General features: G+C 41.3%; 1 protein-coding gene across 1 annotated transcript in view; it reads right to left on the bottom strand.

Moving 5' to 3' along the window:
• SYAP1 (synapse associated protein 1) overlaps positions 1 to 12694 on the bottom strand; it is a 28006-nt gene extending 15312 nt beyond the window's left edge. Inside the window, exons 1-4 of the mRNA XM_006218093.4 lie at positions 12364 to 12694; positions 6176 to 6294; positions 5306 to 5372; positions 1270 to 1343 (exon numbers count right to left, since the gene is read on the bottom strand). Coding sequence (XP_006218155.1) covers positions 1270 to 1343; positions 5306 to 5372; positions 6176 to 6294; positions 12364 to 12556 — 453 coding nt within the window. The 5' untranslated portion in view covers positions 12557 to 12694. The remainder of the gene's footprint in view (positions 1 to 1269; positions 1344 to 5305; positions 5373 to 6175; positions 6295 to 12363) is intronic.

Genomic DNA, 12694 nt, shown 5'->3' with positions numbered 1-12694 from the left:
GGATGGGGCAACAGTCGGGAGGCCTCAGGCAGGAGATGATGGCACCAGGGCCACAGTGATGCACTGTGGAAGTGGACTTGAGTTATATTCTTAATACAGCACTGTCACAATAGGGGGCAGGCATGACTCAAGAAAGAGTCCTAGGCTTGTGGCTAGAAAAAAATGGCAGGTAACTGGAGTGCTATTCTGAGATGGAGAAGATGAGGAGACAGACAGGTCTGGGGGACAGAGGAGCTGTGGGGACTTGACTGGTATCTGATGTTTACCCTCAAATGACACTGACTCTCACTGGCCCAATTCTCTTCTGGGGATAAGCAGGCATATGACATCAGTGTCAGGTGTGGCTGCAACATGGTAAACAAAATACATGGCATGCACCTGAACTCACAATGGATACTCAAGCCTTTAAAGGGTTTACTAATGGAGAGAAAAATGCCTTGAAATGACCTGGGTCAGTGGAAGGGAGGTAAAACCCAGCTCTATGTTTGTTTTCTAGACTGAGGTTCTATTTATGACTTTGGTTTAAAAAAAAAAAGAGTGGGTTAAAAATAAAGCTTGAAAACCAATGATATAGTAAAAAGCCATATTCACTGCGTCCTATGCCAGGTGGGGTGCTGGGTGTTGGGGACAGAGATCAAAGCCAGCCTCCGCCTGCTGACCATTCCCACCCCAGAGAGAGACAGATAAGAAGTGAGGGTCATATTCGAGAGTCTCGGTCCTCACACCTGTACAGAGGTGATAAAAGCCCCTATATGCCTCACAGACAACCGGTGAGGCTCAAAAGAGGTAATGTGTGACAAAGTGCTTCCTGGAACTGTCAGGTGCTACACAGTTGTTAGCTGGTATCCCTACGTTCCTTCTGAAGCTCCAAGAGAAATTTATGTGGGCCAGCAGATGAAATTTTATTTCTTTCAATTTCAGTTTCAAATACATATAGTAGTTAAAGAGAAAATTTAGAATATAATCACTTCATTCAGAAGAATTAGAATGCTGTCTAGAAACTTCATATGACAGCATATCTCAAAAGATTATCTTAATAACATAAAAGAATGGCTAAAAGAATTATATAATAGGCTAAATTTTCCAGTAAGACAAAAGAACTTAATAAGAAGCAAATTATAAGTCAGTGAAAAAAAAGTGAAAGTTCACATGTACATTCCTAACATCTCAAAATATTTTAAAAAATTATATAAAAGAAAAACACTCTGCTAAGGATAAAGTTACGATAGGAAGAAGGTATTTCTATACGTGGTGTCACAAGATACTTACAGCCGATAGGGCCAAGATTTGTTGTTGAATTGTTTCTTCATCATTACTATCAACCCATGGGGGCACTGCTCCTTCTAAAAGGTTTTTAATGGCAAAGAAAAAGAAAAATAGGTTACAAGGGTTATACTGCGATCCACGGCTTGAAAGAATGAGAAAGTTTCCACCCAACCATTTAAGCAATTTACTAATAAGTTCCAAATATGAATATTCAACATAATCCTCAAGACTTAATGTATGAATTTTACAACTGTATGTATTTGGTAAAAAATTACTTGAATTATACAATGGAGAAACTGGACAATGCCTTGATCAGGTGACCAAAATCATCATCAACGAGGAAGAGATGGCCACTGTGGGGCGCCTTAGATGTGACGTCTTGGGAAGGGCACACCATCCCTAGGGTATTCTGGCCAAGAGTGCATAATCTGAGTCTAATTGCGAGAAAATATCAGGCAAAGCCCAAATGAAGAATGGCCTATTTAAAAAAAGGAGGGGGAGAGTATTCTTCAAAAAACTAATGTCATAAAAGACAAAGAAAGGCTGTGGAAATGCTCCAGATTATAGGAGGCCAAGAGACATGACAAAAAACGCAGTACTGTACCTGAGACTGGATGCTGTGCTGAGGAAGAAAATGTATAAGGACATTTCTGGGTCAACTGACAAAATTAGACTATGAATATTATATCAATGCTAAATCTAAAGCTGGCAACTGTACCATTGGTGATTATGCAGGAGATTATCCCTAATTCTTATGAAATGCACACTGAGTGGAACAGGAAAAAAAAAGACACAGAGTGAGCGAGAGAACATACATAATAAGGAAAATGGAATAAAAGTTTAAATCTAGGTGGAGGGTACACAGGTGTTCTCTGTACTACTTTTACTGTAATTTTTCTGTAAATTGAAATTATTTCCAAATAAAAAGCTTTTATAAAAAATTATTGTACTTGATTCATGACAAAATGTGGTAAGGAGGGTGCAAGATGAAGACTTAGGAATTGAGAAAAAAAGGGTTGTCAGAGGTGAAATCAAATGAAGAAAGAAATGGGCAAATTGGAGGCAGTAAACAGGGCTGGGATCAAATCCTCCATAAGTCTTTAAAGCAAAAAGCTGGGATGCCAAGATGGCTAACACCCGGTCTATGTCACCCGGGGCTCATGAGAAAGATGAGTACAATTCAGCAGGATTAAAGCGCCAGATGACAAACAGCAACTGCTTGGAGAGATGAGTCCCATTGGGTTTCTGTGGTGACCTGGGAGCAGATCTTGGACTAGGAGGAGGAGTTCAGCAGTGCGTGTGCAGGGTTTTCAGAGGGAGCAGCGAGCGTAAAAGGGAGGAGACAAAACTAACAAGCGCAGCTCATCTGAGCAGCTCTACCAACTGAGCCTGGAGCAGGGCAAGAGGGCAGAGCTAAGGCTGTGGATTTGGGTGGTCTGCACAGAAGATATACATGCAGAGGAAGCTCATATTTTTGTAGAAATAGTGCCTTTTACTATAATGCTGCAAAAGTCAAATGGAAGAGACATCCTGTTGGGTGCCAAATGACAGAAAAGTTATCTACATGCATGGATAGATGGACACATGGACAGATACACGGTTCTTCCTTTGGCTCATCCTAAACAAGCAAATGGTGTCAATTATAATCCAAATTCTGTTACTTATAAGATCAAATTATTTTTAATGCCTTTTTAAAAGTTAGGGTAAAGCCCCTTCAAAACTTTTTTCTTACACTGTTTAACATTTTGGTGTCCATTTTAAGTCTATTCACCTCAGGCAGCCTCTCCTAGTGCCACTTATCCTTGAATACTGAGGTCCTCCCAAGGCCCAAGCTACTGGTATGGATGAGACATGACACCCCCTCCTCATTCCTCTAAGACGGATTTTTTAGGGTGACCAATAACCTTCTGGTTGTCCAGCCCCATGGATACTTCTTAGCTCTTTTCTCTGCAGGCCAGTTTCCTTAACTGGAAGGTGGAGGTAACAGGAAGTACTTCAGAGAGTTACTGTGATTGTTAAGTGAAGAGATGCTTTTCCTCATGGTCACCTGACCTCGCTCTCCTGGAAATTCTCCCCTCTCTGTGCTTCATCGCTTCTCACCCCCAGCTGTTCTCTCTCCTGAGTAAATGGGTACTGGTTTTGATGGCAGATTTGTTTCATCACTTACTAGCTGAGCAACCTTCAGCAAATGACTTAACCTTGCTGATCCTTCCTTTTATTAAAGGAGATGTTATATATATAAAGTGCCCAGCAGGCTCTAAGAAACTGTCAATTCCTTCCATTCCCCACCCCTCCCCTCAACACTGGAGAGCTCTACTCAGCACTTTTCATGCTTGACATACTTTTCATTGAGGAGCTCACCTACTCTCATGGTTTTTACATGACTTGACTAACAATCTGTATCAGCATGTGAAATTCTCCTCCATGCTTCAAACAGGACTAAACTGCTGCTGGACCCCGTCCCATTAATTTAAAGCAGTGCTGACCAACAGAACTTTCTGCAATGATGGAAATGGCTCTGTATCTGCATTGTCCAATATGGAAGTCACTAGCCCTACGTGGGCACTTGAAATGTGGCTAGTGTGACTGAGGAACGGAGTTTTCCCAACGTGCCACCTTTGTAGCCTTCCCTGCCTTTGTACATGTTCATCTCACAGAATGTCTACCAAGTACCTCAAGCAATTCCACTCCTGAATATATATTCCAAAAACACCCCACATTAATTAAAAAAGTTACATGCACCTCAATGCTCATAGCAACATTATTGACAACTACCAAGGTACTGAGGCAACCTTAGCAGCCATTGATAGATGACTGGATAAAGAAGATACGGTATACACATACAATGGAATACTACTCAACCATAAAAAGAATGAATATTTGCCATCTGAAGCAACATGGATGGACTTGGAGGACATTATGCTAAGTGAAATAAGCCAGAAAGACAAATACTGTATGATATCACTTACACATGGAATCTAAAATATACAACAAACTAATGAATGAAACAAAAAAGGAGACTCACAGATATAGAGAACAAACAAGTGGCTGCCAGTGAGGGTGGGGGAGGGGCAATACAGGGGTAGGGTGGGAAAAAAGAGCTATTACGGGATTGTATGAAATCATGTGTGTGAAACTTTTGAAAATTGTAAAGCACTAAAGGATTTACTTTCATTCAATTTTTTTTAAAAAAGTGAAACTGCCTCTAAACCTTTCACCCCCACTCCCTCCACAGTTACCACCTCAGAGGCACCAACCAGCTCCTACCCCAAGTCCCCAAGCCAGAGTCAATCTTACTGCTTCCCATCAATCACTAAGTTATGCTAACCTGCGCAGTAGTTTATTTGTCCCAAAGAGCTGCTTCATACTTTTGAGTACCTAAGGGCAATGATGCCTATCAGGAACTCACCACAAGACTGACTAGCTCTTTTTGAATTTGTGGCACTGCTCAAAACCCACTGAATTATTTTACACTACTTTTGCCAAATTCAAAGATATGAGGCCAGTTTCATGTTTGAGCACCACTAAATGTTAAAAGCAGACCCTCTGACATTTTGTAACTGCAAACATTTAAACATGCATTTGTCAGTAAAGAAATGCAGTAAGTTAGTTCCCAAATACTCCATGACTTTTCACGGCCCTCTGTCACTCCCCTGGAAAGCTCTTTCATTTTCTCTTCTGAACAGAATGGGAAGGCAGCTGACATTTGTTGAGTGCCTCTTAGGTGTACATCAGACATTGTGCTGCACATGTTATAAAGTGAGAGATAAAAGCTTACTCTCTCTCTCTCTCAGAGCTAGGTCCCCAGAGGGGGTGATCTCACCCACTATCCCAGCTGCAGGGAACAATTTCCTTCCTTCCTTTAAACCCTGAAGGTTCACAGGTTTGTCCCCACTAGTCTTTGTGCTACCTGAAAGATGGGGGCCTAACTTAGATATTTTTGTATTTTCAGAGCCTTAGTGTGGTGTCTAGTATGTAACTGGTGCTTGATAAAATCTGGCAGGAAGGTTATGTCATGTATAATAAACCTATACCATACCTGATTTTTTTGTATGCTGCTCCTCAACAAATTTTTTCTGTTCCTTCTGGAAATCTCCTATAATTGTCTGTTAAAAAATACAGAGTCAAATTACTTTGAAAAGCTTATAATGAGATAAGAATTATATTCAAGATTTGTGGAGTCTATTTGAGACATTTTATTCATTTTCTTCAAATAAAGAGACTAAAAAAGTGATACTCCATCCCTTCACCAATAAGAGAGGAACTTCAACATTTTTGAACATTTTGAAAGGCAGTATAAGCTGCCTTTATGACAGACGATCTTTTCAAATGCAAAAATAAAATGAGTTAAAAATTGAATTTTTGTGTTATTCCATACAACACAGGTCAAATCTCATTCTAACAAATAGTACCCACAACAAAATATCTAAATAACAAGCTATCTAAAGTTTAACTGATGACCTCCTTAGTTCATTTATCGACATAAATGAAATTCCTGAGGCCTGCACCTTACCACTGCAAAAAATGAGCAAACTCACTCTTTAGAGTCTTAAAAGGGTTGTTCCTGTTGGGCTAGGACTTTCAAAACTTACCGGAATGATGCAAAGGAATAAATGTATTCTGAAATGGTTATAGCTGAAAATTAAACTCACAATATGAAAAGCTTAGTATTACCCAAAAATATCAATGTATTTTAGAATATATTAAAATAAAAACAAAGGTTATTTAAATGAAGTAACTTATAGCTACTTGCTATACAAAAAAGAGAGAAAAACAAGAATCTCTACAATATTTTTATCAGAATAAGATATCTTACTTAGGTTAATAAAGTTCATAAGAAGAAGGGATAATTATATTAGCTGCTAATGAATTTCATAAACTTCTATTTCCAAAAGATATTTAAATGTACCTTATCGATGATGTCATCTATCTTTCCTTCTTCTACTGATTTCTTTATGGTTTGTGCTGTTTCAGCAACTGACTCAGTTATCTTTTTTGTAGCAGCAGTTGCAAAGTTAAACAGATAGTCTGTAAAGAATAAAAAAGAGTCTATGCTCCATTCAAGTTCAATGGTTACTGTTTGTGATTTCTCCCTTAAAGAGTGCTCATAAGACTCTTAAACCGTAGGGAGACAACACTCCACTTTCCTCAGTGGATTGGCCATCTATACTGGGCTTTTAAATCATAGCTTTCAAAGACTGTTAGCCTACTCCCCAGCTCTACCCCTGTAGCTGTTTCAAACTTGCCTTGCCTTTCTCCAGTCTCTACTTTTAACTTATCTCAGCAAATAATCTGCCCACCTACTTTACAGTAAGATCATAAGGTCAAGGCTCCTTTTTACTTTCTTTCCTTTCAAGATCCTAAGTATCCCATCTTTCTTTTCTCTCTCTTGTTTAAGAGAGAAAGAAAGAAAGAAAGAAAGAAAGAAAGAAAGAAAGAAAGAAAGAAAGAAAGAAAGAAAGAAAGAAAGAAAGGAAGGAAGGAAGGAAGGAAGGAAGGAAGGAAAGGAAAGAAGAAGGAAGACAAGAAAGAGCGAGCTCCTCCTTTCCTAGATTAACACATCTCATGATAAATCTGGGGGAGTTTTTAAGAAATAGAAATCTTGGCAAGGCCTAACATAAATCCTCTTCACTAATAATAATGAGCAAATATATAGAATGAAATTCAAACTGCAACACACAAACTTTCCCCTTTACAAGACAAAAACAAAAACACAAAATTAACTTTCCTAAAGACCTGAAAAGACATTTGGCTCTTTTTGCATTATGATCTAAAAGCGTATTTGGAGACAAATATCATTTCAAAGTCCACATCCTACAGAATCTGGGCTGCAGGAAGCGACCTCAGGCAGGTCTTACTGGGGGATGCCCCTAGGCAACTGGCCTTCAAATTTCATCTGACAGAAAATCCTCCGTAGGTTAGAGCAGTCTTGTGCTTTGCTACTCACGTCTGCTGAGGGGGCAGATGGGCTGACTCAATACTCAGGCAGGGACAAAAACTCCAATACGAATGGAACAGGGAGCCCGGCACACCTGATTAAATCCTAACTCTATGGGTGGAATAACAGAAAATCAGGCGACTCATGCTGCTATCTGGGAGGACTATCTCCTGATCCAAATGACCATCTCTCCCACTTACCACATCCTTTACCACTAAACTGGCTTTCTCCCAGTGTCTGGTGGCATTCATCTGTTAATGACATTAACACCCATTGTGACTATACCACAGGACACTACTTGTCTCTGGTCTCATGCCCGCCATATTCCCCCTCCTATCCTATATTCATATGACTACAAGAAATCCTTGAACATCTCCAAGGAGGCCCCAGACATTCCTTTGGTTTGAAACACTTGAATTGGCTCCCCCTTTACCTGGCTATCTACATATCTTGTGAGCCTCCACTTACATATCACTTCTCAAGAAATGTTCCCAGGCTCCATGGCCAGCATAGGCATCCCTAAGATGTGTTCCCTCAGTACCTGTGTTGCCAGACCAACAATATTCATGACACTGTGTCGATTAACTCAGTGAACCTGTCTTCTCAGCTAGACTGAAGACCCATCCTAAGCCTCAATGGGGCGGGGACTGAGGCAGTCTGATTCACAAGCGTATCCCCAGAGTGATCATTAAGTAAGTACTTGCTGAATGGATGGATGGGGAGTGACGTAAGTGCTGCGCTTTAGGGAGATCCCTGATTTCTCCTTGGTTGTGATTAGGCTATTTACCCAGAGTGGTATGATAAAATGGGTAGACAGCCACACTTCTTTGTAAAAATATTCTCTGCATATAGACAAATCTAGATTTCCAAAAGAGCAGTATTTCCTTCAAGATTTTCTCAGGAATACCTTCTGAATTAGAATCATCATTTTTATTCTAAGGGAGGATTGTCATTTTAAAGCTGATATTTTAGCAGAGTAATCTCAATTCTCAGATTTCAACGACTCCATGGATGGAATACACTGAACGCTGGAGAAACACAGTTCTTGCCATCAAGGGATTTTCATTTCTAAATCAAACAACCAACCGACAAATAAAGGATTCAAAGACAACAAGAGGAGCAAGATTATTCATTAAATTGAGGCCTTCAGAGAAGGGAGGGAGGTCTCCTGAGAGTAATTAGAGAGCAGCCTGGATTCTAAACTCGGAGGGAGTGGGCAGCGGGAGGGCAGGACAAGAGATTTTTCAGGTAAGATGCTCATAAAGATGAGAAGTTTATAACTGTGTAGAAATCGGCTGACACTAAGTTAAAGGCAGTTTTTACTAAGTGGTTAGAAAAACTGAGACGTAGGTAATTAACAGGAAGTAAGAGGAGTACAATGTCCACTTCACGGACTTAGGCATAAGGAGAGGGTCTGAACTGAAGAGGCAACCAAAGACAAGGAAGTCTCAGTAAAATGTCTGCGAGTGAATAGACTCAACAATTTTATGGAAGGAGGGGGCAGATCGCTAACATGAAAAGTAGTCATTTTACCTTCATTTTCATCATGTCACAACCATCCTGGGATGAGTATGTATAATTAGCCCAGTTTACAGATAGGGAAGCTGAGGCTCACAGAGGATAAATGCTTTGCCCATGAAGACAGGGGCAGATCCTGCTGACTGCCTAGCCAACAGCCTATCCCCTTCCTCCCTGGCAAAGAAACCCAATTTTGGTGGGTGCTCCTCAAACCTGGCAGTGGTCTTAAGGACCCCTGACGCAGCCAATAAAAGTCCTCTCATTAAGCCTGTTTATTGGACTTTCTGTAATTTGCAAATGACATCACAGTGAAGACAGTAAGTAGTACAGGGAACTCAAACACAGGCTACCTGCCTCCAAACGGCAAGCAGTGCCCCAATCCCATACTGCCTCATGTCAGATGAGCAAGGGACAAGGGCTTACAGAACTGAATGGATCATAAAAGTAAATGAAAGTGGGAAGGTTCTCAAAGGTCAGAAAAAGCATAAATTTATCAAAGCAGAGGAGGGCAGCATTTAAAGCGTGCTGCTAGAATAGGAAAATAAGCAATAAATAATGGTTTCTAAGGCAGCCTTTGAAAATTGATATTCTTATGTAGAGGGTAGTTAATTTTCCAAAAATACTACATTTCACACAATTTTAGAATCTTTGTGTTGGAAGGGACTTTAACTTTTCAACTGCCTATCCAGGTAGCCCCACTTCTAGGGATGGGGAGCACATGACTTTGAAGGGCAGCCAATTATTACTGTTATCCATCTCTAGTTCCAAAATCCTTTTCACCTTCCTTGTCATTTCTGCCTCTCAGACTTAGATCTGTCCTCTTCAGTAACATAAAATGACTTCTTTTCTACCAAAATACCTTTCAAAATTTTGAGCAATGTCCCTAAAGTTTCTTCTTCTTTAAGCTAAAATCCCTTGTTCTTTTTAATATTGTTCATAAGCCATGGAATCCAAGCTCCTGACCATGTGTGTTGCTCTCCTCGTGGCAAACCTGGGTTTGTCATCAAAACTGAACTGGGTATTTCACTTCCGTATTAAAGCAGACATATATTTTCCTACATACACACTAACTTTTGGAGTCCTCTGTTGTAAACTAAGCAAATTAGACATCTAGAACTTGAAGCATACTTTCCTTACAGAAAAAAGAGGATGGCCTAATTAACACAACTCTATTGCAAATATTAATAGCACTTCTCAAAGGAGAAGGAAGAGGAGGTGGCCCTTCCTCCATTCCTGGGGGCATGGACTGGACTTAGGGACAGTTTGAAAAAGCCAACACTCATCTCTGGCCACCCTCTCACTTACATAAACTGTGCAAATGACTCAGATACTTAACACTCTCAGACATACGGGCTTGTTTGTTTTTTTAAAGAAAGAGTACAGATAAAACACTAATTTGACTTGAACAAAAACCAATCAACCAATCCGTGCTGAATAAGAAGCTACTCTGGGTCATGAGGCCTTGGGAGGTAGGGAGGAGCTCTTTGATGAGTTCCCTAATAAAATGCCCTCCTTCTGTGATCACAGCAAGTCCTAAGTTCATCAGGTGGCAGAGCCAAGCATGCAAAGATTTAATTTTTGGGGGAGGGAGTGGAATATAGCCCTGGGTGTCTACCACTCCTAACTGGTACCTATTTTGTAAAGTTGCCTAAAATAAATAAGTCACTATGAACTAGAATCTACTCAGTGAGAGTCAGGCATAGAGATGTTTGACTTCAGTTTCCAAAACATAGATGGGTCTTTTTAAAGACAATATACCCCATAGGATCAATATGTAGAAATAAAAAATACCCGATCATTTCTCTTGTCTTTTTGAAGGTTTGTGTACAAACTAGGACTTTTTCATCTCCTTAAAATCAAATAAATTTCGGAGCCAAACGAGCTCTATTATTCAGAAACTGCATTCATAATGTGTGTGTGGGCGGGAAAGTACTTCATCTAACCTTAGCCTCCCAACCTCAAGGGAGTCTGGAGAGGAAAGAGATGGCAGCGTTAAGCTCTAAAGTTGACATCCATATTGAAAACATACTTATTAAAAAATATTCACAGGTCTTTATTACTAAATACAAATGTGAGGTTTCAATAAAACCCAAAGTTTTAAGAAGCCACTTTTGATACTCCTCTGACCAGAAATGGAAATGGTTCTTCACACTCTATGAGATCAAGGAAACAACCATACCCAGCTTTTCCTAAGGTGGTATCATCTTTATTTATCCCAACTACCTAACATAGCTTCTTTGCTCTAGTCAAATCTATCTCCTCACATCTCTCAAATATTCCAAGCTTATTTATTCCCAACTTTCCAGAGGGGAAATAGTTGTTCCCTCTTTAGTGATATTATTTTGTCTTTTTTTTAGGGGGGTTAGTAATTTAGCTTTATTTATTTATTTTAATGGAGGTACTGGGGATTGAACACAGGACCTCGTGCAGGCTAACCACACACTTTACCACTGAGCTATAACTCCCTCTCCCTTTAGTGATATTATTGCATAGCACTTAGTTTTATTTACCTTGTGCATTTTGGGGGCTTGGGGGCTGAGATCGTGTACTGCCATGATTTGAGATTATGCCTATTTTCCCTGCCTCTCCACCCCACAGTAAAGTTTTTGAATGTTAAAGCCTTTCTTATCCAAAGACATGTTTCTTCACTCTCAAGATCCAGCCTGTGCTATGCTCTTGCCTTTTAGTATTTGTAGTAAATTCTTCGAAAATGCTTGCTAAATGGCTAAATGTAGTATCTACCTTTACTGAAGTTCTCTCCCTTGTAGTGCTGTCTGCTCTAGGCCCACCTTCTCAAAGATGGTTTCTTTAACTATTTATTTAAGCCTGCCAAGGTCTCTCCGGGAGCAGGATTACTACGGCATGTGTTTATTCTGCAAGCTATTACTTTTACCCTCCTCCCGAACTAGACTGTAAGCTGGGAAAGAGCATAGGCTTTGACACTAGACAGCTCTAGGTTCAAATTCCATTTCTACCATTTATTATCAGTATAATTTTGGGCCACTAACTCTACACTCGTCGTCCCAAGTCAACGAGGTGTTTAAACAGATGAAGTGAGATATTGTTCACAAAATATCTAGTACTAAACTTGCACATCACAGACAAGAATTGGCAACTACTTTCTTGCCTTAAGGAAAAAGGTCCCAATGCATCTCAAAGGAGATAAGCCTGCCTGCCCCAGGCCTTCAGTAACTCTTCTCCAATTTATTTCGGACGACACATTCCGACCTAAGGGCAAAAAGACACTTTTTCAAACAACTCGAGGTCCCCAAAGTCCCCTGTCCTCTGGGTGGGCGGTAGTCGAGGTGAAAGTTGGCGAGTTCAACAAAAAAGATTCCTCATCAAACCTAAAGACGTCGCGCCCCACCGCTTTACCGCGGCCCTGCTCCCAATGTTGACACACTTGGCAAAGACTGACATGTCACCAGGAACTTCAAGCACAGGATTTCACTGCTAGATGAAGGTTGGGCCTTGCCCAGATCCTCACCAACCTTTCCAGTTCTGAGAGGACCGACCAACAGATACACCTTCTCCCCACCCCACACCCCCTGACGAGTGGTGGTCCACGCCCAGGGCCGTCAGGAGGAAGGATGCGGGCGCTCTCCAAAAATCTCTGGTCCCGGGAGCCGGGGGAGACTCACTGCCAAGGCCTTTGGCCTGGTGAAGGAGCTCCTGGTCCCCGGCTTGCTGTGGCTCCCCCTCCGCCGACTCCACCACCGTCTCGGAGCGCTGCTGGGGTGGAGCGTCTCCCTTGGGCTGCCCGTTTCCCTCGGACTGCCGGCCACCCGCCGCCGGCTGCTCCAAGCCAAACCAACTGCTCAAACCCCGGAACATCACGCCCGCGGGGCCGCCACCGCGGTTCGGGTCACCGAAGACCCTAGTGGGTGCCACCTCCCCAGGACTCCACACAACGCGTCCCCCAGGGCGACAGCCGGAAGTCCGACCCCGGAGCAGCCAGTCTATTCGTCGCCC

The sequence above is a fragment of the Vicugna pacos genome, chromosome X (genome assembly GCF_048564905.1).
Source record: "Vicugna pacos chromosome X, VicPac4, whole genome shotgun sequence".
Classification (NCBI taxonomy): Eukaryota; Metazoa; Chordata; class Mammalia; order Artiodactyla; family Camelidae; genus Vicugna; species Vicugna pacos.
This window is presented reverse-complemented; position numbering and strand designations above follow the sequence as displayed.